Genomic DNA, 27,463 nt, shown 5'->3' with positions numbered 1-27,463 from the left:
GGCAGCTGGCATACCGCCAATTCCTGCACTAGCAGCTAAGGGCGGCCCTGGCATTTCTTACCAGCCCTAAACACCCTCCTCCAAACTCCTCTAATTGCCAAAGCTCCCACTTACAAGTTAATCAAAATCCTGACCATGAATGAGATAGAAAAAAAATACTCCAATAATTAAAATCTCAAAAGATGCCAGTGTTAACAGTCTGTAGATGCTTTCTTGCTACACTAAGGCTCTCGGGAGACCAGACACCAGCCGTCGGTGTAAGAGTCACAGGTGCTATGATTAGGCCTGAGAGCATGTAGCGGTGACAAGTGGAATGAGGAAGATTCTTAATCCTCCTGAAATCCCAGGCTTTGTAGGTATTTAAATAATTAATGAGAAGCGAGGCTTTCCCTGCCTTCTCAAGAGAGGTTAAATTTCCAAGTGTCTTCCCCAGGCGACAGTGTCTCTAAAATGCCTGGAGGATATAAGAAACTAATATGCTCAGTCATTCAACAAATATTGAGTACCTACTTGTCCCAAGTATTCTGGAAGGTGCTGGAGACACAGGGGAGGTCCATCAAGTTCCTGCGTCATGGTACATACACTCTCAAGTGAGGGGCTATGATAAACGTGTAAGTATCTAGGTTGAAGGTGCTATAGAAAAGAAAATAAGAGCACCAATGGAGAGCGAAGTGGGGTGAGGACTGCTTTAGACTGTGTGGTCAAGGAAGTGGTACTTGAACTGATACTTGAAAGAAGAAAGAAAGCCAGGCCAAGAGCTGGGCATTTCAGGCAGAGGGCACTGCAGGTGCAAAGGTCCAGAGGACAGATCAGACTTGATGTGTGTTCTTGAACAAACAGGAAACTTGTATGGCAGGACCTGTTAATATGGGACAATGGAGGGAGATGAGGTAGAAGAGATAGGCAGGGACAAATGATCTAGAACCTTCTAAGGATCTGCTCAGATGTTTGGAGATTATTCTAAGTGATTAGGAAGACTTTGGGGTGTTTTAGCAAGGGCTCATACAATCTGATTTCAATTTCTAAAAGCTAGCCCTGGCTGCTGTGTGGAGAATGATTACGGGGGTGGGTGGTAGGGAGTTGAAGGAACCAAAATATTCAGTAGGACCAATCATCCATGTTAGATAATTTTGCCTCTGATACAGTAAGGCCTAGTGACATGCTTGCTTGACCTTACTACACAAGTAGTTGGTATTTTCAATGGATTTCTCCATTGTTTGGCAGAGTTTTGTCATTTCAGACTTTTTAGGTTCTTAAGGCAGTGTTTTTATAAGCTGATCTACCCTTTTATCCTTCTAGGGACTCATGGGTGGACCTGGAGCAAGGAGAATTGACTGTAAACAATTAAGAATGTCAGCTGACCAGGCTGATCAGTGAATGTCTTTGTAATTCCCAAGGTGCATAGAGCTGTATAATTGTGTCCTTGAAGTACTGAAGACACTTGCTCTGTCATGTCCAAGAACATAGCCACCATTTCACGGTGATGTCCTTTGGGAATGGTGCACACGTGAGCAGGGGATGATCAGCCCTATGAGTGTGGGGGCCACAGGGGAAAGAGGCTAAAACAATCTGTGCCTCCACTTTTTGCACCAATTGTTGACATTCACATTGAGGAACTGTACGGTTTGAATGTTTGTGTCCCCCGCAGACTCAAATGTTGAAATCCTAACCCTCAGTGGTGATGGTATTAGGAGATGGGACCTTTGGGATGTGCTTAAGTCATGAGGGTGCAGCCCTCACCAAGGGATTAGTGCCTTGAAAAAAAGAGGCTTCAGAATGATCCTTTGCCCCTTCCACGATGTGAGGACACAGCGAGAGGGTGCAGGCGGTGAACCAGAAAGAGGGCCCATGTCCAACCACGCTGACACCATGATCTTGGACTTCCCAGACTCCAGAACTGTGAGAAATAAATGTCTGTTGTTTATAAACTACCACCCCCGACCCAGGCTGTGGGCTTTTGTTACCGCAGCCTGAACGGACTAACACAGGAACTGAAGCAGTTTTTTTGGACTTTTGGCCCATCGGTGCCATTACGTTCACAGAAGAACAGATATATAAGAGGTTGTTTAATGTAAAAAATATTGACATTTTATTTGCCATCTCCCTGGATATGAAGTTCCCACTTATTTTAGGTTTAAGTGTCTCCTCCACAGAGAGGGGCTTTGTGCACATACATAGATATTCCCAGGATAAAGGCAGAATCTTCTAAAACTAGGATCTCACTGAGCAGGGAGATGGTGCTTGTTCCTGATGGGAAGTAAATCGAGACTTACTTCTAGCTGGGAAGAAGCAGACGAGAAATTCAGAGTGGTAGGTCCCTGACCTGGGCAGATGAGCTAGAATATGAACTGTAAAGTCCATCACTTATTTTGGCAGACAGAAAATAGGAATTTTGGAGAAGAGTTTCGAATCAGGCACTCAGACCCAATAAATACTCCCATTCCTTGCTGAGCTCCCAAACACTCTGCCCTCTATCCAGCAGGCTACAGAGGATGCTCAGCACTGGACCTCTGGACCATGTGTCAACTGGAGCCACCTGGCTCACTTGATGACAACTCTGTGCCACCCCTCACTTTCCGTTCTGCATTCTTTCTTCTTCTTTCCCTTTTGTTCTTGTGCCCAGCGACACTTCAGTAACACCAACACAGGTTGACTTGAGCACATTTCTTTGGTGCCAAGATTGTGAGATGGCAATGGAAAAGATAATGAGAAGACAGACTCTTCAATGGGTTCAAAATTCTGGCTCTGCCACCTACCAATTACAGCCATGCATCACTTAATGACGGGGACACGTCCTGAGAAATACATTGTTAGGCAATTTTGTCGTGTGAACATCAGAGAGTGTACTGAAGGGGAACAAAATTTGCCACCCCAAATGTGTCTCTTTAACATGAGGACTATTTTAGGCTGATTATTTTTAAGAAACAAAGGACTCAGAAAGTTTTTCTTGTTACCTCCCGCTTAACTGCCTAAAAGAAATCAGATTTAAAAAAAAAGCCTGTCTCAGGAAGTGAGCTATCACCTTAGTGTAACATGAACTAGACGGTAGACAGTTTGTTGGGCTCCCCTCTGTGTTCTTCTGTTTCTGTGTGGCCAAATACACACTTGTTTTCCAAACATTTGCTCCTTTTCACCTACCTGTGAATTGCCTTCCTTCCCTTTGAAGTTCTTGACTCTCCCCACCCCAACATCTTTTCTCATTAGCTGAGGATGGTACTTAAGGTGAGGGCTTCAGCCATTTTGGTAAGTTACTTGGTTTTCCTGGACTTCTCCCCTATATACATGCTATTAAACTTTTGTTTGCTTTTCTCCCTCTAACTGTCTCAGGTCAATTTCATTCTTAAACCAGCCACAAGAACCTAGAGGGTAGAGGAGAATTTCTTCCTCCCCTACAGTACTTACACAAACCTAGATGGTAAAGCCTACTACACACCTAGGCTATACGGTGCTAATCTTATGGGACCACTGTTGTATACACAGTCTGTTGTTGACTGAAATGTCGTTATTCAGCTCATGACTGTATATGGCTTTGGGCAAGGCTGAATCTCTCTGTGCCTCGGTTTCCCAATCAGTAAAATGGGGATAATGTCTACCCTGTCAGAGTAGAGACTAGAGGAGATCATGTGTTTGAATAGATGAGATCAAGCACATAGTAGGCACTTAATAAATGTTTGTTATTATTGTGGTTATTATTACTTTGAAAGAATTGAGTTAAATAAGATGTAGTCTCTCCTCAGGGGCATAAAATCTAGTATGTGAGATAAAAGACACTTAAATAATTGTTATATAGGCAAAAGGTGACAAACGCTCTAATCAGTATGTGGAAACAACACCATGAGAGCTGTGGTGGGTTGAAGATAACTGCAAATTCCTTGACACTGCCTCCATTAAGAGCCAGGATCTATTTGTCCTTTTTACCTCCTCAAAACTGGGCTGGCCCATGACGACAGAATGCAGCTGAAATGACTTTGGGTGCCTTCCAAGGCTAAACCATCAGAAGCCTTGTGGCTTCCTCCTGATTTTCTCAGGATGCTCCCTCTAGGAACCTAGCTGCCATGCTGTGACCTGTCATCTACAGGTGCCCCATTGACAGCCCCAGCTGAGCATCAACTGTCAGCCATGGGAGTGAGCCGTCTTAGACGGTCCAGTCCAGTTAAGGCCCCGGTTGACTTCAGCTGTGCCAGCACCCAGCCACACCTTGTGATGCAGAAGAATGCCTAGTAAGCCCACAGCATTTCAAGAGATAGTAAATTATTGTTTTAATTTGTAAGCACTAAGTTTTGGGTAGTTACTTATGCAACTGAAAATAATCCAAACAGGAGTTAAGGAGAGAAGAGTCCATTTCAAGTCAAGTGATCATGGAAAGTTTCCTAGAAGAAGTGGGATTTGCGAATGTCCTTGGAGAGGTGGACTGTGACAAGAAGTTCTCCAGAGAAAGTCTTTCTAGAGAGAGGGAAGAGTTAGAGCAAAGACCCAGAGGCAGCAAAGGCAGGCTGCACCTAGCACCTGGCAAATATGAGGCTGCTGGAGTGGAGCACTGGGAGAAAGGGGCAAGAGGAAGAAGGGGAAGCTGAGGGATTTCTTAGGGTCAAATCATGGTGGCTTTGGGGACTGGCTCACTTTGTTGGCAGGAAGGAAAACTCATTCCTGCTCATCTGACCAAAGGGACTTTATGGGAAACAATGGGGCTCTATGGGTAAGAGGACAGGAATTTATGGGAAGAATGGAAATCATAGAGCAGCTAGACTTCCCAGAAGACACTGGAATTGGAAGGTTGCTCGGGATTCCCCCAATGGCTCCCCATCACATGCACAGTAACACCCTAAGTCCTCGTGGCCTGTGAGGCCCACTGCATGGTGCTCTTGCCCAGCTACCTCGCTGACCTAATTTCCTTTCACTGTCTCTTTCGCTCACTCCTCTCCAGCCACATCGACCTCTTTGCCGTTCTTTGAAGAACAAGCACATTATGGGCTCAGCAATTTGCCCATAGGTCCCTCCACCCTCCATCTGGACTGTTTATCTTGCAAATATTCACATGGCTTCCCCCTTCTCTTCATTCAGGTCTCTATCACCTTCTCAGAGACGCCTTCTTTGATGCCTAAGTAAAAATAGCTGCTCCCATACACAGTCCTCTTGCCAGCTCTACTTTTCTTTCCAGCACTTATTACTCTATTCATTCATTTATGGAAGCCCTCTTTAGTTTTTTTTAATCTAGAGTATTCCATCCTCCAGCTTTTTGTTATAATGGATTTTTTTTTTTTTAATATACTTGAAGTTTTAGGTTCCCGGCAAAGTTGAGTAGCAAGTACAGAGAGTTCCCATATACCCCTGCCCCCATACCTTCACAGCCTCCCCCAGTATCAACATCCCATCCCCCACCAGTGTGGTACATTGGTTACAAACCATGAACCTACATTGACACGTCATTACCATGCAAAGTCCAGAGTTTACATTAGGGTTCACTCTTGGTGTCGTACATTCTGTGGATTTGGACAAATGTATAAGGACAGATATCCATCATTATGGTATCACACAGAGTGTTTTCACTGCCCCAAGAATCCTGTGTACTCCACCTATTCATGCCTCCCTCTGCCCCACCCCTGGCAACCACTGATCTTTTTACTGTCTCCATAGTTGTGCTGTTTCCAGAGTGTCATATAGCTGGAATCATAGAGTATGTAGCCTTTTCACGTTGGCTTCTTTCACTTAGTAATATGCACTTAAGGTTTCTCTATGTCTTTTCATGGCTTGACAGATCATTTATTTTTAGCACTGAATGATATTGCATTGTCTGGATGTACCACAGCTTATCTGTTCACCTACTGAAGGACGTCTTGGTTGCTTCCAAGTTTTGTTAGCTATGAATAAAGCTGCTATAAACATCCATGTGCAGGTCTTTGAGTGGACACAAGTTTTCAACTCCTTTCAGTAAGTACCAAGGAGTGTGATTGCTGGAGCATATGGTAAGAGTCTGTTTAGTTTTGTAAGAAATTGCCAACTGTTCCTATGTAATGAAAAAAAAATGGGCTTTTTTGGATGAGGAAGATTGACCCTGAGCTAACATCTGTTGCCAATCTTTCTCTTTTTGCTTGAGGAAGATTGTCCCTGAGCTAACATCTGTGCCAGTCTTCCTCTATTTTGTATGTGGGATGCCACCACATCATGGCTTGATGAGTGGTGTGTAGGTCTGCACCTGGGATCTGAACCCGCAAAGCCCGGGCCACCAAAGCAGGGCATGTGAACTTAACCACTACGCCACTGGGCTGGCCCCCACACCCATTTTTTTTATTGAGGTATAATTTACATACAACATTATCTTAGTTTTAGGTGTCCAACATAATGATTCAATATTTGTATATATTGTGAAATGATCATCACTATAAGTCTAGTTAACATCTATCATCATATATAGTTATAGAATTTTTTTTTCTTGAGATGAGAAATTTTTTATGGTGAGGAAGTTTGGCCCTGAGCTAACATCTGTTGCCAATATTCCTCTTTTTGCTTGAGGTATATTGGCCTTGAGCTTAACATCTGTGCCAATCTTACTCTATTTTGTATGTGGGATGCCACCACAACATGGCTTGATGAGTGGTATATAGGTCCACACCTGGGATCCAAACCCATGAACCCCTAGCCACCTAAGCAGAGTGTGTGAACTTAACCACTATGCCACTGAGTCAGCCCCAAGATGAGGACTTTAAGATTTACTCTCTTAGCAACTTTCAAATATGTGATACAGTATTATTAACTAGTTGCCATGCAGTACATGACATCCTCATGACATTTATTTTGGATAACTGGAAGTTTGCACCTTTTGACTCCTTTCACCCATTTTGCCCACTCCCCACCCCTACCTCTGGCAACCACCAATCTGTTCTCTATACCTATGAGCCTGGTTTACTTTTTTACCTATTTATATTTACTTCCCTGACTAGAACGTAAGTTTCATGAAGGAGAGATCTTGTCTAACGCTTAGAATAGTGCCCAAAATGGTGGAAAACAATGAATGCAGAAACGAACCCCAGGCAGTCCCAGCGCTCATGGTGTCTCGGTGCTTCTCAGCAGCAGGGATTTGTAGATCTTCATTTTAATTCTCCTCCATCATTCTCTGCCTCCTGCTATTCCCAGGCAATTCCCTCCCGCTCTGCTTGGCCGAGCTTTTCTCTCACGGCTTCTGCTGACGCATCTCCACGGCTTACTCACAGCTCCCCTTGTGCTGCCACTGCCTGTCCTGTGCATCTGTCCAACTTCTGCTCCTTCTGCCAACCTCCTGACTCTCCCTGGATTTCTAGCTGAAATTCGAGAGGCAGAGAATCTCATTGGGTCAGCCCGTTCCCCATTTAGACAGAGATTTTGGACCTTTGACTGTGTTCTGGGTCCTATGTCCATGCTGATTTAATCAGCTATGGCCACAGGCACAGAGCATGGCAACCTAGCAGCAGAGTACTATTATTTCACTCAGCGGAGGTGCATGGATGCAGCAGTGACCATTAATGACCTCTTGACAAAATGTCCAGGGTGAGTAATTCGTACTTCAGGGAGACATTGAAGCCTTCTGAAAAGAGCAGTGATTGACCAGATCTATGTTTTCAGAAGATAACTTTGGCTTCCCCATGAATGAGGCAGTTTAGTGACGGAAGATGATGGCATGTGTAAGACTGGTTAGAAAGCCATGGCCAGAGAGAGCTGATGAAGACCCAAACCAAGCCAGTGGCAGTGAGAGTGAAGAGGAGGGAGCAAGAGCAAGTGAGTCTTGAACCTGAAGACGTCCAGGCTGGACCAGGCACATGTGGAGTTCAGCAGAAAGGCTGGGTCTAGACACCCAGCTCTGGAAGTCATAAAGATATTATTTCAAACTGGGCGGTGCACAGTGTAGTAACAGATAAGGCAACACAGACATTTGGGGAACTCTCTTAGGTGTAAAGAGCTGATCAATAAAGAAAAACCTGACAAATGATCTAAATAGGAAATATTTACACAGATGAGTAGGCACTCAGAGTCACAGTGCCCGATAAAAACAGGGAAGCATATCCCCTACTCACTCTCATAGTCTCAAAAGCACAGGTCCAGAGGATCCTGCATTAGGTCCCACTCTCTTCCAAGCCCCAAGCTTCCAGTCTGACTGTTTTCCCGCAGAAAGTAATGATACTTCTTGGGAATCCACAACAGTCTAAAAATACATCAGCTGGGCTGCACTGCCATAATTAGTGGAGCTGCTGTCCCAGGAAACCCTCGTCACCATTTTGCTTAGATCAGAGAGCGGATTAACTTTGATGTCTGTCTGAACCCCGTGCGAGACACCGCTGGTGGTCTGCTCCCTGCAAGCGTTCAATCTTCACATCCAAGGGAAGAAGGAGAAAGGAACGGATAGCAGCCCGAACCAATTTTTTTTTCATAGTGATTGAGATGAAAATATGTACCCTAGGACTCCTGACACATTTGATTTGCATGCTGTCTCCCTACCTCCCTTGAGCTCTCTCTCTCTTTGCACAAATACCTTCTTCCCCCAGACCCAAACCTCCTTCGGCTTTCACAAACATTGGCACAGCTATGAAGCCCCAAGCCCTTTGTCTATGCCATGTGTTGAAGGTAATTTTTGAAATTTCTGATTCTATTGGGGCTCCTGGTGGTATGCAATGAAAATGAACTCTAAAGTCCCAAGGGAGTTTACTGGAAGCATGTGGGGTGGCCTGAAGAATCCAATGAACAATCGAGAATCAGACTGTAAGGGGAAACAATGAGGGCAGCTCCAGGATTACAGGCAAATGGGAGATCTGCAATAATCTCATCAGAATGTTGGCGGTGGAAAAAATCCACTGCAACAGTGCTGTCTGTCCTTGTGCACCATCCTCACGATTCTCATTTCGGAAAGCAAGAGAACAATTGGACCAGGTTAGAGTTGTGCTCACTGTCAGACAACATGAGCTCACTGACTTTTCAAAGCAGTCTAGATAGGTGGGAAGAGCAGGTCTTGCCTGGATTTGAATCCAGGCTCTGCCACTTACTAGCCATGTGACCTTGAGCTAGTCATTCTTGTTATGCCCCAGCTTCCCCATCTGCAAACGGGGACACCTATCCATGGGGGTTGGTGAGGGCTAATGGGTAAACCTGTGATGGTGACGGGCACAGGGGGAGTGTTCTGCAACCTTGGTATTAGCATTGATAGGAATGCACAGGGCCCCTGGATTTACAGTCAACCAAGAATGCCAAGACGAGAGGTCATTCTCCGAAAGGAAATAGGAGCTATTATTAGGGGAGGCTGAGTAGCCAAAAAGCAATTACTATCCACCCCCAAATCTTATCCCTCCAGCAGACTGTAGATGCCATGAGGACAACAGACTGCGCTGTTAATTTACTGCTGCATCCATCAGCACCTGTGAACCTCTGAATACACAAATGTTGCCTGCTTCCTCTTTGTGTTCCCAATCAACCGGTACAGTGCTTTGCCTGGAGCAGGCACACAGGAAGTATTTGCTGATTGAATTTATAGGTCAGCGGGATTCTCAGAAATGGGGAGAATACCGGGATCAAAGAGATGAACTTACATTTGTTAGGACTTGGTGGCAAGCAAGTGATAAGTAACTAGGTTTTGGCGTGATGATGCTAATAAGCTATATAAATGTCATAGATGGATTATGCCATTTGTGTAGATTATTGTTATTTGTATAACTTGTAGCCTGGCTGCTGGTGAGACTAAAACCTTTAGATCAGCATGAGGAGACAGAGAAACCACCAGTTACTTGCCACATGACCTTGGAGAGGGGGGTGGCTCATCTGTCCCACCCTGTTCCTGTCCCTGCCTTGGAGGCACTGCTGGCACCTCACTAGGATGTCCCGGCACACTCCATACTGGGTAGTAAGTGGGTAGGGCTCAGCCAGCCATTCTGCCAAGTTTGCTCATGGAGACGGCAAGGTGTCACAGAGGAGTGTGTCAGATTAGGAATCATGAGAGCTACCCCCCGGTCCTGGTTCAGCCAATGGTGTGTGACCCTAAGAAAGTTCAGGTCTCTGGCTCTCAGTGACCCGGTCTATAAAATGGGGCCATCCTTGACTTGCAGCTCACAGAGGTGTTAACCAAATGAAATTACACCCATGGTGATTCCACCTGGAATTCAACCTGTTGTAAAAGACAAAACCCAACTCAAACTGGCTTCCATGAAGAGGGGACTTTATTGGCTCATGTTCCTGAGAAGTCCAAGGGTAGGTGCTGTTTCAGATATAGCTGGTTTCAGGGGCTCAAGTGTAATGTCAGCAGGTGATTTCTCTCCATCTCTGAGCTCTCCTTCTGCTATACTGTCCTCACCCTCAGTCTCTAAATGCTGGTCCCTAGCAGCTCCAGAGTCTCATCGGGTTCAAATCCAGCATTTCACAGCTGGCATACACTAAGCTTGGCTTGACGTGGATCATGTGGCCAGGAGGATGATCAGGCCTGGGTCCTATGCCGATCAGTCCCTGTGGCAAGGGAGCTTGGTCAGACTTGGTTATATGCTTAACTCTCAGAGCTGGGAAAAAAGTAAGGATTGGGTTGGGGGACAAGCCCCAGCTTACCTCTTGGACTGAGAATGGGAGAGGAGTGGTGTGCCAAAAGACATTCGGAGTACTATTAACAGAAGGAGAAGTGGACATTGGGTTGCAAAAAATGGCAAATGTGCACAACACCTGGGAATTTTCTATCACGTGATATAAAGCGTGCATCACAGCTTCCCTCTTCGCTCTGAAGTCTTCTGTCCTTACCCTAACAAGCTCCTGTAGGCACCTGAGGAGCAGCTGCCTCACCCTGCAGTCGTCTGTCTTTGTCTCTGAACTGCCGCAGCCCGCAGGACCGTATCACTCATCCGCAACAGGCTGCAGTCAGGCCATTAGTTATCTTTTTATGTACATGTCCTGTCTCTTCAGCCACGTGGCAGGATCCTGGAGAGCAAGGGTCACGTCTTATTTATCTTTGTGTCCCCAGTAGCACTTTTCCTGGTGTTTGGGGAACAGCAGATAGTCTATAAATCTGCCGACAAATTGAACACCTGATTTATATTCTTGTGGAACCACAGAACTTGATTCAACTACAAAACTACAAAGAAAGAGGAAACCTGTGCTCTCCACACCATTTCTGAAAGATCATAGATCTTTTCTGGGCTAAATAATGCTGCTAGGGTGAAGATAAATATCCTCTTTGCTCCCTAGCCCCTAGCTGCTGGTATCATTCTTATTTATAAAGGATTGAGTGAAGGCCCAAGGAATCTTAGTCTCAGCTGCCCACTACCCCTAGGCAGGTCATATGTGGGCACAGCCCACCTGGGAGGATGGAGGATGGCAATCACAGGGAGAGAAAGCAGATGTCTGCTCTCAGTGGCCCCCAGCCCAGGCAGAAGTCAGAGCCCCAAGGTCCCATCAGTGGGCCTGGCCACTGGCTCTCTGCCCTGGGCTGATCCCTATTTACTCCGCATCTCATTCGTAAACCTGACATCCAGTAAAAGCAACAGGGAGAGAGGAAGGGATGGAAAAACAGGGTCAGAAAAGATTACTTGTAGCTTGGATGTTGCAACAACATTCCTCTCAGGCCAGTCTTGGACCGGAAGCAGGCCCTGTGGCTCCGGTTTCAAAATCCCCCTGCAGGCCATTCTGGGTCAGGCGATTTGTCCCTTTTTCTCTAACACCCTCAGACTGCCCCCAAAGAGGTCAAGTGACTTGTTCAAAGCCGCGCAGCCAGGCCGGGGCTCCCTCACCTGTCAAGTGGACCGACTGATAGGAGGATTAACTCAGCGAGTCCCAGAGAGCATCGGCTCACGGCAATAAGGCAGAGCCCCAAGTCGCTAAAATCAGATCAATGGGGGAAGAACGAGAAAGTGTAGCTGGTAAAGGAGGGAGTGGTAAAGGAGTTCTGGAGGGTGGTGGGCAGAGCGGCTGAGGGAGGAACCAGGCTGAGGTCAGGGCAGGGGACAGAATAGGGCGCGCGGAAGCCAGCGCAAGAAAAGCTCCGCTTCCAAACCGCCGCTTACGCTGGGCCATTGCAGCGCGCTCAACGAGAGGGCGGGGAAGGCGGGGCGCGGTGGCCCCGAGGCTCCGCCCCTCCCCGCCCCAGCCACACCCACTCCCGCGGCCCCGCCTCTGGCTCCACCCCTTCCCTAACCCCGCCCAGCCCAGGTCCCCGCCCCGCCTCCTAGCCCCGCCCCCAAGGCCCGGAAGCGAAAGGCGCTCCGCCTCTTCCGAGCCGGGTCACGGCCGGGGCGGCTTGGGCCGGGCTTGTGAGAGCGTGGGGCGCGCGGCGGCTCAAGGCAGACCCCGGCCCGGCGCCATGTCCGGGAACCTGCGCACCGCCCTCATTTTCGGCGGCTTCATCTCCTTAATCGGCGCCGCCTTCTACCCCATCTACTTCCGGCCCCTAATGCGGCTGGAGGAGTACCGTGAGTGACCTCTGACCCTGCGCGGTGGCCTGACCCCAGTAACTTCCCCCCTCCCGGGTCATCTCCACGGCGGGCGGTGGAAAGAGTTTGGTTCCCCGGGCAGACCCGAGTTCAAATCCTGCTCTGTGCAGCATTGTGACCCTGGACGAGTGACTCAACCTCTCGGATCCTCAACATCCCTATCTATAATATTTATTTCTACAATACCTAAAATAAAACTGCCAGGCCTCCTGTGACACGCAAAGGTGGTAATGAAAGCAGTCTTCACTAAATTCATTAAATACTAATTCATACTCATAGTTCCCGTTCACTGAACGTTATTATGTGTCAGGTTAGGATACATTGGGTAGTTTAATTTGCACATCCTCTCTCTTTGAGGTAGGTTTTATTACCTGTTTTACAGTTGGGGAAACTGAGGCTCAGAGAGGTTGTATGACATGCTCAAGGTCACACAGCTAGTAAGTGGCAAGGCAGATATTCCAACCCAGGCCTCTTTCCAGAGCTTATGCCACACGCTGGTGCTGTGAATGGTGGTCTTGCAGGGAGGCAGATGGAACCCTAATCATCCTGAGCTTGAAGGTGTTTTATTGCACTTCATTTCCAGTCCCAGAGATGCCTTCCAGCGGAAATGTTTCAAACCTAAACTGTTAACCTGGATTTTTGAGTTTTTCCTCTCCTTTCTCGTCACGCCTTTTTTCAGATTCTGCTGTCTTCCTTCATTTTGAGCTGGTTGCTCACATGACAATGGCGAATATCCTGGGAGCAATTTTCCTCCTTAATCATTCAAGTCCTATCATTCTAAAAGCCAAACTCTCGTTCCTTGAGACCTATACCTCAGCGAGGATTAGCACTTTGATACATCTGAAACCATCTGTCAGAGAGAAAATATTAGGCATTAGAGGCTCATTTTGTTCTCCAGGAAACCTGAATCATCTTGAAGATGGAGGAGGGCCAACCCTGCCCCTTGAGAATATCAGTGGAGGCTGAGAGCTTGGCGGTTTGAAGGCAAAAGCCCCGTGTAAATGCGCTGCGCATTACAAACGCTACAACCTGTGGTTTCTGGAGGCAGGACAATTTAAATACTCAAATTGCCTCGTGGCTTCTTTTTAGCAGCCGGGATTGAAATGGCCTCTGTGCGTTCTGCCTTCCAGCCTGTCCCGGTGCACCGAGCGTTGTCGTAGATGTGGGGCTCTGTGAAGCCCTGCCTAATCTATTTCTACCGTCTTTCCCTGCCCCAGGCTATTTTATTACAGATTCCAGAGTTGAACTTGGGACAAGGGGGTCTGCTTTGGATCCCACCAGAAAAGTTTCAGTTATGAAGACTAGAGCAGTGGCTGTCAACTGGGCATGGTTTTGTCTCCTAGGGGATATTTGGTTCTATCTGGGGACGTTCTTGGCGGTCACACTGGAGGGGTAGGGTGGTGTGAATGCTGGCATGTAGTGGATAGAGGCCAGGGATGCTGCTCAACTTTCTGCAATGCACGGGACAGCCCCCCTATGACAGAATTACCCAGCCCCAAATGTGAATGGTGCCAAGGTTCAGAAACCCTGTTCTAGGTCAGGTGGTCAAGGCGTGGGTTTGTGCCGTGTATCCCAGGAATCTTATAGGGATAGTCTAGCATCTGTGGTGGTCTGAGTTGCTTGAGACAGACAAATTGGGCCTTTCAGGTGAACATTTAGTGAGTGTGGCTACAATATCTGCATTTTTAACTAGAAGCCTGTCTATGCCTGCGCACTTTTCGCATTCGATTTTGATTAATTTGGCCACTCATATCTGAGAGTCATAGCTGATTCTTTAAACAGGTAAATAATACTAGACAGCTAATATTTATTGAAAGTTTATTATGTGTCTGGCACTCTTCTAAACACTTCTTACATATTAACCCACTTAGTTCTCATAACATCCCTTGTGGTAGCTGCCATGTGATCGTCACTCTCATTTTATAGGGGACAAACCGAGGTATACAACAGTTAAGTGATTTGTACAAAGCTCACAGCCGGTGAGTCAGAGATCCGGATTTGAACCAGTGCCCTCGATCGCTACACCACGGCACTTGTACTGCCTCTCTAAGGGCCTGAGGAAAGGGAGTAAGGCAGATGAGAATCTAAATGCCGTACCAGGTGAGGGCCTTTAGATAAGTTACTTAACCTCTCTGAGCCTGGCCTGTTTCCTCATCTGTAACAGTGAAGTTTATAGGACTGAACTTACAGGTTTTTGGGGTCTTAAATAAGATAACCAGTGTGGAAACACCTAGTATATGGTCTGACATGAGCTTCCCATAAAAACAAGGAGCCACGAGTGCAGGGGAGTGAGACTAGGAGATTTAAGCAGGTGGACAGACCCAGGGCTGGCTGGCTGGCAGGAAAGGGGTCTAGGCAGGTGAGGTGTTTGTGACCTGGCCGTGGGAACCTGCTGTGAGGGCGGAGCTTCAATTCATTTCAGCACATTCAACTAGCATTTATTTAGTTTCTTTTTTCATGCTTTTAAAACCTGGATTTTAGCAGTTACTAGGTACCTGGCACTGTGTTAGGTGTCAGGTGTCCATGACTGAACAAGACAGCACTTCTCTCCATGTCTCTACACCCTTGTCCAAATATCGCCTCCCCCCCCCCCGCCCCCCCCTCCCCTCCGACTGCTTGGACTCTGGGCTGGTCTCCCTGTTTCCACCAGACCCCAGCTGCACCCATTCTCCACCCAGCAGCCACAGTGGTCTTTCTGGTTACTTTTTTTTGCTGATCTCTACCTTATTTGCATTTGTGGTAAAAAAATGTGGTTTTGATTCTTTGGTATTGGTCAAGATTTGTTTTGTGGCTTAATACACAGATCAGTTTTTGCAAATATTCCCTGTGTTCTTGGAATGTGTACATTTTCTCCTTGTTGGGTACAGAGTTCTGTATATGTTCCACATCAAGCTTCTTAATTCTATTACTTAGGTATCTTGAGGCCATGTTATTAGGTGCACACAATCTAGAATATTCTGGAGAATTTTTTCCAATTATCATTATACAGGGGTCCTCTTTATCCTTAATATTCCTCCCCAACTCTATTTTATCTGATATTATAGTTACCAGCTTTCTTTTGGTTAGTATTTTCCTGGTATATCTGTCCTCTTATATTCAGCTTTTATTTGGACTTATGTGATAGTCTCATTGCCAGCCTCAACTGGATTCTTAAATCCAACCTGATAATGTCTTTGATCTGTTGGATTGAGTTCATTTTCATTTATTATGTTTACTGGTATATTTGCATTTATTTCTCCCCATCTCATTTTGTGTTTTTAATTTATTCTTCTATTTCTGTGCTTCCTTTTCTTTCTCCTTTTCCTTCTGCTAGGTTGAAAGTTTTATGTTCTATTTTTATTCTTTTGTGATTCCTGTTTAGTTAGCCAATATCTTTATCCTCCTAGGAACAATACAAGGACCTTAGAGTGCCTCAGCCCCGTCCCACACATGTGTTATTTCAGTCCTACCTTGTGTTTTTTCTCCCCAGTTAGTGCCATCAGTGTTTCCTGCAGTCACTGATTATTTCTCTTTACCCGCATTCTTTAATTACCAATCCTTCTTGTGTCTCTTTCCTTTCTAGTTACAATTTTCTTCCTTCTAAAATACATCTGTTGATATATATTTGATGAGAATTTGTAACTGGGAAACTCCATGCTTGTTTGTCAGAAAGTGTATAGTACTCCAGGTCTTCTGCTGTGGCTATTGAAAAGTCTGCTGTCATTTGTCTTCAGGTTGGGTTCCCTCACTTGCTTGATTAAAATACTTCAGTACCCTCTGCTGAGCTCACAGTCCAGCCGGTGGGGGAATCATTGAAACACTTTGATCAGGACAGCCGGGTGAGCAGATTCACTCTTGACAGGCGTCACTCTGACGGTATGTGAAGGAGGGGCTGGAGGGACCAAGGCTGGAGGCAAGGCAGCGAGGTACAGGAAGGCTGTACTTCCTGTGGTCACAGGAGAGCAGGGAGAGGTGACTGTGGCCTGAACCAGAGTGGTGATTCTGGGACTGGGGAGGAGTACTGAGTTTGAGCCACGTTTAAGGGGTAAATCCTGAGGAGAGGCTGCAGTCACAAGCCTGTGAAGATACATCTTCGTGAAAAGGGGTGTGGTCAGCAGGGTTAGGCCGCATGAAGGCAGTAAGAAAGATGGGATCTGAAAATGTCCATTGGATTTAGCAAAACGAAGGTAAAACTCATTGGTTATTTTGTTAAGAATGCTTTCACAGGTTTCATAATAGGCAGAAAGCAGATTACAGTGGATTGAAGAGTAAATAGTGTATTAAATTGACTATTTAAAGATGTGTGGCTGTATGGAGAGGAAAATGACAAAGTATATTTGCACCAGGTCTTGGGGTCTACGGAGAGTTTTGTTTTAGTTTTGGCTGGGAGAGATGGGGGAGCGAAGGGAGTCTCTGCACAGAGAGAGAGGCTGGAGAGGGAAGACCATCCCCAGAGTGGGAGGTGGCCTGGGGTCTTGAGATCAGATGGAGGAGGGGGCCTTAGAACCAAGTAAGGACATCTCCGCCTCCAGCTCAGGAGGAAGGGCAGGTGTGGATGCAGCCAAACGTGGGTTTGATGTTGGGAAGTTGTGGGCGCTTCCAAGTGATGCCTCTTGTTCTGTTTGTGGTGCAGGAGGGCAGGTTATCTGTAAGTGCGAGGCACAACCCCCCGCCATTCTCTCCCTCCTTGAAACACTCCCTTCCCTGGGTTTCTGTGACTGCCCCCGCTCAGTCCTCCTGGCTTCACTCTTTGGCTCCTGCCTTTCAGCCACTCCTTAGCCTCTTGTTGGGTCGTCCTCCTCTGACCATCCCTCATACATATGTATTCCCCAGGATTCTGGGCATATTGAAGAGAAGCCCATAGTTCTCGGAAGGGCAGGGCAGATGCCCAGTTCTTGAGAAGTGGAGCCAGTGGCTGGCAGGGGAGGAGCCCAGGCCATGTAGGGCCTACACATTAAGTCAGGGTGGGACCATCAGCCTGACCAATGCTGGCCAGCCTGGCTGTGGGGAGTGTGGGGACAGGTAGGATCCAGGGTCTCTGCTGGAATCAGCCTCGAGGCAGCAGAAAAGAGGAGGAAGCCTGCTGAGGTGAAGTAAAACCGAGGAGATCTTCCATGATTTAATAGCAGGCAAGCCACTATCACAAGACTGCCTATTGGATTTCCTGTTGACATTCAGTGTTATCTCCAGTTTCTTCACTGACTCATGCAGACCTTACTAAGTGTTCCATGGAGCACAAGGTCATTCTACCCGTGATACCTCAAGTACAGAAATGAGCCCTGGGGACACGGCAGTTGGCTTTGGCCCTCAGCAGTCCCAGACCAGAAACATGGGGACATTTCTGCTGTGCTTCTGGAGGGAATCCCAGACGTTGCTTTTTAGCTTTCATCCTGTTGGCACAGAGTGCTTTGAAGAGCCCACGTTGAGGGGAGCGTACAGATGCTGTAACTCAAAGCCTGATCTGTCTCCGTTTCCTACAACTAGACTGTGATCCTGAATGTGCCTTTTAAAGATAACGTGCATTTTATACCAACCTGTGAAATGAGATAGAATAAGACCGTTTTCTGTGATCCTGTTCGTTTTTAACTTTAATTAGGTGTGCAGAAGCATAAAATCATAGAGTCTTGCCCGAAACCCTGTGCTCATTCAGTTTCCTCATTTAGGTGACTTGTCCAAGGTCACTTAGCACATTAATTGCTACATGGACACTAGACCCTGACTCCCCAACCTTGTCTGCTGCTTACTGATGCCCTGTCTCACATGCCGTTTACACAGGGAGGAGTATTTACGAGCAAAGTGAAAGGCTACATGGATGAGCTGTGAGGAGACCACAGTTCTCGAAGTCAGAACAGGGTTATAAGGAATCACTTGATGCGGAAATAACTCTTACCTTGGAAGGGCATTTTCCCTATTACATGCCAGGGGCTTAGAATATGCTTTTTATTCCTTTCACTGTGGAGTCGAATGACGTGCACAGACAGACTAAAGCCAGCGTCACAAAGCTCCCTGGATTCACCCAGACTCTGGCGAGGAAACAAAAGTGTTTACAGTGTTGGGAGGATCCAGTGCTTGCAGTGGCCGCTTGGTCCCCCTCAGCCGCTGGTTCACACTCACCACAAGGGCATGCATGGCTAGTTCTGGGTCAGCCAGCTCACATCTAGATGATGCACGTGTCTTGGCAACAGCAGCAAATCGGAGCACTGGAAAAGTATTTTTTAAATTTTATATCTGCTATTTTAAAAAAGATACTTTGAAGTAATCATCATGGAAGAGTCACAGTGTTGTTGGACGTCATACCTGTTTTGCAGTTGTGCATTTTTCTTATCAAAAAAAACAAAACCCAACAGAAAAGACCTGAGAATAGTACAATAAATCCCTGTTTATCCTTCACCTAGATTTACCAGTTGCTAACATTTTGCCACGTTTGCTTCCCCTCTCTATATAGTATATATTATATATCTATCTATACATACATATATAGACACACATATACACATAGAAAATTATATGTGTGTATAATTATGACTGTTGTTTTGCTAAACCATTCGAGAGTAAGTTGAAGACATTGTGAGCTTTCATTCCTAAACACTTCAGCGTGTATTTCCTAAGAACGAGGACATTCTCTTACATAATTGCAATACAGTTACCCAGTCCAGGAAATTTCATGTTGATACAATGCTGTTATCCACTATACAGTCCCAATTCAAATGTTGCCATTTGTCCAATTCAGGTTGTGAGTTGCTTTCATTTTCCCTGTTCCTTGGCAAGAGGAGATGGGGCTGGGGTCCTGAGGTTGTACTGGCACTGGGTAGGGCTCTGTTCTGCACCTGCTTTTCGGTTTGTATGTGCTAGTCCTCTGCTAGAGCACCCTCCACTAGTCACTTAAGAGACTGCTGAGGGGGCTGGCACTTGGGTTTACTCTGTTCCTTTGTTGTGAATGTTAAAGTAACAAGTCACACAGTAGATTTAGTTCACCGTACAGACATTTAACATAAAGATATATTTTCATTTTCAAAGACTTAACAATTATTAGGTGGATTCTTTACCTACCATGCAAGAATCAGCCGTCTGCATGCATTCCCAGTTTTAATGATATACCTCGGCCCTTTGACTAGAGATTATGATCCTCAATTAAAACTGCAAATCAGACACTGCCTTAGCACCAGGGGGCAGAGTCGGGCTTGCTGAGACTCCGGAGTACGGACTTTTCTAACCTGAATTGCAAAGCTCCAGGCCCAGTGTTGCAGATTTGCATTTTAATCATTTCTCTCCTGATAGAAACATGCTCGCTACTGAAAAGTCAGCAATTAGCTTATCCTGATTTGTTCACTTAGTTAAAACCCTGACTTCTGTGTTGCCCTTTTCCTGAGGTTTTATAGACATTAGCTGTTTCTCTGATGATGGCAAAATAGAAACCTACTGTCAACCTCATCAAGATATACTTGCTAAATCCTGAGGGACCAGTTTGTTTTCCTTTTAGCATATTCCGAATTCACAAATCAAGTGTCTTTGTGTCATATCATGAATTTATATAAGACTGCTTTGGCCTTAGAGTATTTATAAAACATTAATGGATTAAAGAACCAGGGGATGTAGATAGGATGCTAATACAGGTTATCACTTGGTAGGAACTGGTTCAGCAAACTGGTTTAAATTGCCTATCCGAGCCAAAAAAAAAAAAGGTGGTTGCATAAGGACAAGGATTATAAAGAGATTGTGGTCTATTTAAAATAAATCCTCAGCCTGTCTCCAACCTCATTAGCAATTAGCAAGAAAGTGTGGAGACAGGGATTCCTTTCTCTTCCCTTGGTTCTCCATTGCATTGTAGGAGGTTAGAGCACAATTAGGCAGTCTGTCCTTGCCACCAGAAGTCCACTTCCTTTGATGCTTGGCGATCTGCCAGCTTCTTTGGCTTTGCAGTACCTGCCTCATGGAGAACGTGTTCTGTACACCAGGATGTCTGATTTTCTTAAATCTGTAGGTCAAGAATCCTTTCTGGCAATCAATTATTTCTTAAAAGCTCATTTCTTCCCTCTTCCATAGTACTGGAGAGTGAACATTTTAGGTGTAGAAAATTGTATCTATTTTTGTCCCTGACACGATCGATGACAGTGTAGTCTTTTGCTAGTTGGCATTTTCTAAGAGCATGTTTGAAACACATCCATACTTTGAGACTTACATGTTGATGGTGTGGTAGGGCTCAATCCTACAAGAGTTTAATGTTTCAGGAAATGAGCTCACCTTTTGTGTTGAGTTATTTTAGAAAGTCTGACACCTTAAAGGCTCCATTATCATCCCCTCTGGATGGAAGAAGTCTTTTGGCAGATCTCGGCCCAGAGGGTCTTGGTTGCCGTTCACCTGCTAATTTTCAGGGAGGCCTGATAAAACCATCACACCATTGTCTATAATGGGTGTCATTATGCTATGCCTTCTCTCTGTCTTAGAATTGGATATCAAGATTCACATAATCCCTATTGCCCAGGGTTTTATTTGCCAAAGCAAAACTTAGCATTGATAGAACTATCAGGTAAATCACTTAGGATTGACTCTGTCACATCGCTGGAGAAGCAAGTTCAATGAATATTTGATTTGGCAAAACCCTGTTTCTTGTACCTTTATGTTTGTGTAACTTTATGGGAATCCAGAGGCCAGAATAAAGGAAACGGCCTAATATTAAATAAGAGCTAAATGTAGATTTAAAGAAACGGTGTCAACCTGATTAAAACAAAGTTCTGATTGCAACATTTAATTTAGTAGTAAACATCCTTTGGCTCCAAGTCTTTCTCCTGAAAAGCTACCATTTGTTTGTCAAGATACTTAAAATAATGAGTCTTTGTTTTCACAGACCTTGGGTTGATTCTAAACCACTTAGAAAGATGTGTCAGAGTGCTTGAAGCCCACAGACATAAAATGCCCAATTTCTCTTGGCCCTTGCCTGTTGGACATCTCCAAAGAGATCGGCCAAGCTGCTGTAGCTAAAATGCACTTACTAATTGGCACAGCACCTGCAATCAATTAGGGAAGCTTCAATTATCCAAAGCAAAGCCACCCACCCAAAGATTAATTTTCTGCTCTATTTCCTATCAAAAACATAGCATATTTAGCTCTAGGTCTGGTCCTTCAATGGAGTGCATTTGAGACGTGTAAACTACATCGTTTTCTTGTTAATTTTACTCGTTCCTTCATTTCAGCAGCCTTCCCCTCATAATATCACGCCCACCAGTTCTTTCAGAATTGTTCTTTTTCTGTTGTTTTGTTGCCTTTCCAAAATGCTGAGATCACCGAGAAAAGATGCTAGTTGGGAGCTTTTCTTTTGAAGTATGGCTTGCTTGCTTTTATTGAGAATACCAGATCTTTTTGCTTTATAGGATCCAACTTCCATAACCTAAAAGCTTTGAGTAATGGTGTCTCTGAATATAACAGCACTTGTATATATTGTTTTCTGATTGTCCCACGTAAATACAGAGATTTCCACCACAACTACCCCTTCCTCCTTTCTAAAGAGTAATTTTCCCCATTGTGTTTCTCAGAGAAGGAACAAGCCATAAATCGAGCTGGTATTGTTCAAGAAGACGTGCAGCCACCAGGTAAATTTAAAAAGCAAAACAAAATCTCGTTTGTCCTGTTGCGTTGTATGAGGCGTGTGTATGTGCTTTGCAGTGGGAGAAATCTTTTTAGCTTAGAGGCTGGATTGTGATTGTGCTATTTATTTCATAGCAGTTGCCATTTTATAGGTGCCACCCTAAGACTTCATTTTAATATTTCACCCCAGAATACTTTTTGCAAGTTTGCACGTTCCTCTTTTGCATTTGATAAGTGGGCATAAAAACGTAACAAGTGTGCAATTAAATATGAAGTGTGAATAGCTGTTTTGCAGACTTATTTACCAAGCACCTGTTTAAACACTACCCTCATGGGAAAATACTGTTTACTTGTGAGCTATTTTAATTGATGTAGGATTCTGCTTTATACAAAAGCTCAAAAGTTCCGTTTATGGCTGAATGGTTAGTTACTTTAAGATGATCCAAGTTGGCTGAGAATGAGAGGTTTCCAGCTTATTAACCAAAACTCTTGTAATCTGTGGCAACATTCTTCTTTCTTTCTTTCTTTATTAACTAGGCCAGATACATATCTTCCTGTTGTGGGGTAGTTTCTGAGCCACTTAAAAGTCTCTCACGGCTGCCGTGGCTTCCCAGCTGCTCCATCCCAGGGTTCCGGCAGCTTGCCCACACTGTCTCAAACGGGGTGCAAATTGCCCAACTCAATTCTGACGTCATTTTGTTTTTGGGGGGTTGAGGGGAGTGGTTGGAAGTTTCAAAACGAATCCTCTTTCTATTCATGTTTCTTTCTGTAGGGTTAAAAGTGTGGTCCGATCCATTCGGCAGGAAATGAGGAGGCTGTGCCCACTCTGATGGTGAAAGTGGACATCTTCATGCTTTCCATCCTGCAGCTAGCACAGTCAGTCACCTCCCTATAGAACAGTGGCTGCAGAAGAAAACTCTGTAATGCCACAAATAAGAGTGCTGTGCACAGGATTAACATTGCCCTTCTCAAGGATCAAAAGAACCCTGGAACAAATCACACCATTAGGAAGGTTTTCATGATTCAGTTTACTTTCTAAAAATGAAGCTGTCAGCCAGCTGTGTTTGGAAGCGATCTACTTGTTATTCAGTCTCTACCACTCACCCAGCCACGCTGCAATATGAATACAAGCGACCAGTAGACTTGGGAAGACCCTAGTCTGTTTCGCCATCTTCCAGCTAGGAAATTTCAGGGAAAAACCACCATGCGGAGCAGCGTCACAGGGCTCTTTGAAAATGTTAAAGTTGATAAATCTCTTTGAGGACAAGGCACACTGTACTCTTTAAGAATAAACATTTCAGCCTAACAATCTCATTGAAGGTTGCTGCATATTGGAAAATAAATATGAAGCAAGTCAAATTAAGGGTCTGCATGCATAATAGAAATCAATGTTGAATTAACAGAAGTGAAAATGTGTAAATTAAAATGACTTATTTTTACCTCACAATGGTGTAAGTTTTTTTGTAAATCCTTTTTTATAAATTCCTCAAATTATACCAAGAAGTATTATTTGCCCTGCCTATATTTGACTAGATATTTGACTGTGTGGTGTTTGTCAGTTTGTACACAAGTAAACATTTTAAAGGTAAATAGCAAATTTGTTGAGACAAATATTGATTGAATGCGATTCTCTACAGGTACCTCCCCAGGTGCTGAAAGATGAGCGTAAGAACACTTCTTTCTCTGGTGCTCTGTCTGGCCCCTTACTAGATTATATGCTTTCGAAGAGACATATCTTTTTCATTTCTACATCTCCCAGAGTGCCTTGCAAATTACTGTAGGCTCTCTTTAGATGAGCTGCTTGACAACATAACTTTTTTATTGTCAACTGGCACAATTAGGTAATTACTGTCAAAAGAAATAAGATTGATAGCTCTAAAACCAAAGTCATCTAAAACCAAAGTCAACATTTAATTGACTTACAGTTAACAGCCCAATAAAAAGAGTTGACTCATTCAGGGTACATTTGACCACTATTTTCCTTGGAGGGGGCAGCAGGAAGTTGTGTAACTTCAAGTCTAGCATTCTGTGGTGCTTCATTGAGATTTCTTTATGACTGAGCAAGTGTGTGTACCATCTGCTTTGGAAGACATCCAGGCTAAAATGGCTGTGTCTGAGTGTCATAGAAGAGAATTTAGGGGTCTCCACTGCCTGTGGAACAGATTCAGTTTAGTCTCCTGAGTGGGACCTCTGTCCTGGCCTTGACCCTGCCCTTGGTCCACCTCTTTGCAGAGATAAAGAGGTTCTCCCTCCTGCTCAACTGCCTTGATGTTCATAAAAGGGTCACTCTTCATGTTGTCAGAGATGTAACGTCAGACTCTCTCTGCCCACACTCCAGGAAAGCTGGGTTGTAAGAGGTGCTGCTCATGAGGATTCACTGAGGGCCTTGCCAGTCATCCACTCAGTTCCCAGGTGTGCCTCCAGGATAATAATGAAAGCACTCGAGAGAGGAGGTCTTAGTCGCATACATTTAGGAAACATAGAGTTAAAGTTAATTAGGTTTATTTGCTTCTAATTTGATGATTTTTCAAGAGAGGCATAGCGTTCCCCACATGCATTTGATCACAGAACATGTTTTATGGCTTATCTTCTGGGACTAGTGACAGCACCAACAACATCCTTTGAGGGAAGTCCTCCTCTAGACCAGTGGTTCCCCAACTTTTTGGTCTCAGGACCCTTTAAAACTCGTAAAAGTTTTTGAGAATGCCAAAGTGTTTCTCTCTATGTGGGTTACTTGTATAAATACTGTATTAGAAATTAAAACAAATTTTTAAAATATTTATTAATTCATTTAAGAATAACAAACCCATAGAGGTTAATATGACCTATTTTTGTGTGATGTTTATTTTCCAAAACAAAAAAAGTAATTTGAATTTCTTTAATGTCTGGCCTAATAAAAGCTAGATTCTTGTATCAGCATTTATTTCATTATTGCTATATCACATGTTATGTGGCCTCTGGAAAACTCCACTGTACACATTTCTAAGAAGATGAGAGTGAAAAAGGCAAAAAAGCTTTACAGGTCAGAGAGCCCTAGAGATCCCTGGACCACACTTGGAGTCTAATTGTTTTTCCTTGGATTTAGTCAGCCCTTTTGAGAATTGTGTATCTGGTTGTGTTAGTTCCCTCACAGAGTTGCTTGTAGTGAACTGTGCTTTGGCCTGTCCATATTGAAGGAGAATATAAGGAGAGGGGAGAAACTGACAAAATTTCTTATTGTTATTATCAAAATGAAATTGTTGGATCCTTCATTTTCAATGTCAAACAATATCCTCTTTAGGAAGACACTGGTTGACTGACTTATTTTATTTTCAATTTTAGAGGAAGATTGGCCCTGAGCTAACATCTGTTGCCCGTCTTCCTCTTTTTGCTTGAGGAAGATTGTCGCTGAATTAACATCTGTGCCAACCTTCCTCTATTTTATGTGGGATGCTGCCACAGCACGGCTTGATGAGTGGTGCTAGATCTGTGCCAGGGATCCGAACCTGCGAACCCTGGGCTGCCAAAGTGGAGAGTGCGAACTTAACCCCTATGCCACTGGGCCAGCCCCCTGACATTTTCGAAATCTCAGAACCAGAAGTAGTCACACTGCTGAACAGTTGGTACATTTATTATGTGAATGTTGATTTGTGTAACTTGTTTCCCTCTTTATATTGGCTGTTAGTGTTACTGCACAAAAATGGGGTTCTCCGACCAGATGCACATAAAAAAGCCAATTAATTATAGCATCACCCTTTCGGGAAAGAAAACAACGTTATTGCTAGATCAATCTGCAAGGAGACAGGGGTGTGCCCTTAAATCTGTCTCCCCGATCTAGGGCTTGGGGCACAATTTGTGGGATGAAAGACAGGGTGGCCTGAAGTGTGGAGATAGACAATTGGAGGAAAGGAGGAGTGAGGTAACTGATGTGGTGATCTCCACAAGCCTAGTCAAGCTTTGTGTCTCTTCATAGGACGCATGTTCACAAAATGGTAGCATTACCATGATCTGAGGCTGGAGTTTTTATCTCCTTGACATCAGAAAGGTCATTTGTTGAGCATTTGTGCAGGCCCAGTTGATAGGTTGGTGGTCTCATCCAGCCTGAACTGGACAAGGGGTCACAGTTTCTGAAAAACCACTCAATTAATCTGTTGATAAGATGGGGTCAGCTGAACCCGTCTTGGAGGGCCCACGGTTGCAATAGGAAGCTCAAACATATTTATGGTCCAGCTTTTTAGAAAGTACCTAAGACCCTGTGCATTGTATTTGGGCCTTTACATTCATTTCATCCTTTTCCCCTCTCCCAACCTTATGTTTCTTTCTATCTGCTTTCTCACTTTAGTTTTCTGTCTTACCTTGTATGTTAGACCCCTCACTGAAAAATGAGGCAGGGCATAAACGGTATTTATTGAATTGAAAAACCACTTATAATCTAGTTAGGCAAGTGAAGCAGATTCACAAATAAGATTAAAATAATGTGCATATTAAAAGTGCCTTTAAAGAGGTTCAGGGTCTCTGTCGACAATGGACATATGCAAACCCTGTGTCCCTAGTTCTACTCCTAGTTATTTATGCAGCAGAAACGCATCCATAATTTCACCAAGAGACATGCACTAGAATGTTGACAGCAGCACTGGAAACCAGCCAAATGCCCATCAACAATAGAATGAATAAACAAACTGTGATATAGTCACACAATGGACTACGATACAGCAATGAGAATGAACCACAATACGAGGACCCTCACAAAAATGCTGAATGCATGAAGCCAACTGCAATAGTACTTTCAGATCCCATTTAGATAAAGGATAAACAGGGTAAACTAAGCCTTACAGTTAACAGTCAGGAGACTGGCTACTCTTGGGAAGGGGGAGGGGCAGTGACTGGGAAGGGATACAGGGGGTCTTCAAGGTGCTGATACGTTCCACTTTTTGATCTGGGTGCAGGTTACATGGGTGTACAGACAGTCTCCCACTTACGATGGTTTGACTTACAATTTCTCGACTTTAAAATGTTGTGAAAGTGATATGTATTCAGTGGAAACTGTACTTCAAATTTTAATCTCTCCCAGGCTAGCCATATGCAGTACGATACTCTCTCATGATGCTGCGCAGCGGCAGCCCCCACAGCTGCCAGTCAGCCACGTGATCACTCGGGGAAACAACTGATAGAACCATCCTGCACCCATACAACCATTGTTTTTCACTTTCAGTACAAGATTCAATAAATTATATGAGAAAGTCAACACTTTAGTTCGAATAGGCTCTATGTTAGATGATTTTGCCCAACTGTAGGCTAATGTAAGTGTTCTGAGCAGGTTTAAGGTCCGTGAGGCTAAGCTATGACGTTTAGTAGGTTAGGTGCATTAAATGCACTTTCGACTTAAGATATTTTCAACTTACATGAGTTTATCAGGTATAACCCCATTGTAAGTTGAGGAAGATCTGTATTGAGTTTTTAATACTTCACTGTGCTGTACAAATTCGCATACTTTTCTAAAC

The 27,463-nt window shown here is 44.6% G+C and overlaps 2 protein-coding genes and 1 long non-coding RNA gene across 3 annotated transcripts in view; 1 reads left to right on the top strand and 2 right to left on the bottom strand.

The window, feature by feature from the left end:
* SEL1L3 (SEL1L family member 3) overlaps window positions 1–7,137 on the bottom strand; it is a 138,871-nt gene extending 131,734 nt beyond the window's left edge. Inside the window, exon 1 of the mRNA XM_070262529.1 lies at window positions 7,024–7,137. The gene's annotated coding sequence lies outside the window, so the exon portion shown is untranslated. The remainder of the gene's footprint in view (window positions 1–7,023) is intronic.
* A 3,017-nt stretch (window positions 7,138–10,154) lies between these two features.
* Window positions 10,155–11,943, bottom strand: LOC102149919 (uncharacterized). Its single transcript, XR_011437164.1, has 4 exons — window positions 11,724–11,943; window positions 10,738–10,914; window positions 10,552–10,603; window positions 10,155–10,455 (listed from the first exon to the last, which is right to left on the bottom strand). It is a non-coding gene; the product is annotated as an uncharacterized lncRNA (long non-coding RNA).
* Window positions 11,944–12,010: 67 nt separating this feature from the next.
* On the top strand, window positions 12,011–23,430 carry SMIM20 (small integral membrane protein 20). The gene is made up of 3 exons (XM_005608840.4): window positions 12,011–12,401; window positions 21,932–21,988; window positions 22,756–23,430. Exons 1-3 carry the CDS (start codon window positions 12,293–12,295, stop codon window positions 22,791–22,793), a joined length of 204 nt encoding a protein of 67 aa, XP_005608897.1. The 5' UTR covers window positions 12,011–12,292; the 3' UTR covers window positions 22,794–23,430.
* The last annotated feature ends 4,033 nt before the right edge of the window (window positions 23,431–27,463 follow it).

This window comes from Equus caballus, chromosome 3, assembly GCF_041296265.1.
Source record: "Equus caballus isolate H_3958 breed thoroughbred chromosome 3, TB-T2T, whole genome shotgun sequence".
NCBI classification, from domain to species: domain Eukaryota; kingdom Metazoa; phylum Chordata; class Mammalia; order Perissodactyla; family Equidae; genus Equus; species Equus caballus.
This window is presented reverse-complemented; position numbering and strand designations above follow the sequence as displayed.

Coding starts and splice junctions, on each gene's coding strand:
- SMIM20 (XM_005608840.4), top strand. CDS start 12,293: ATGTCCGGGAACCTGCGCACCGCCCTCATTTTCGGCGGCTTCATCTCC. Junction 12,402..21,931: donor AATGCGGCTGGAGGAGTACC/GTGAGTGACCTC, acceptor TGTGTTTCTCAG/AGAAGGAACAAGCCATAAAT. Junction 21,989..22,755: donor AGAAGACGTGCAGCCACCAG/GTAAATTTAAAA, acceptor TTCTTTCTGTAG/GGTTAAAAGTGTGGTCCGAT.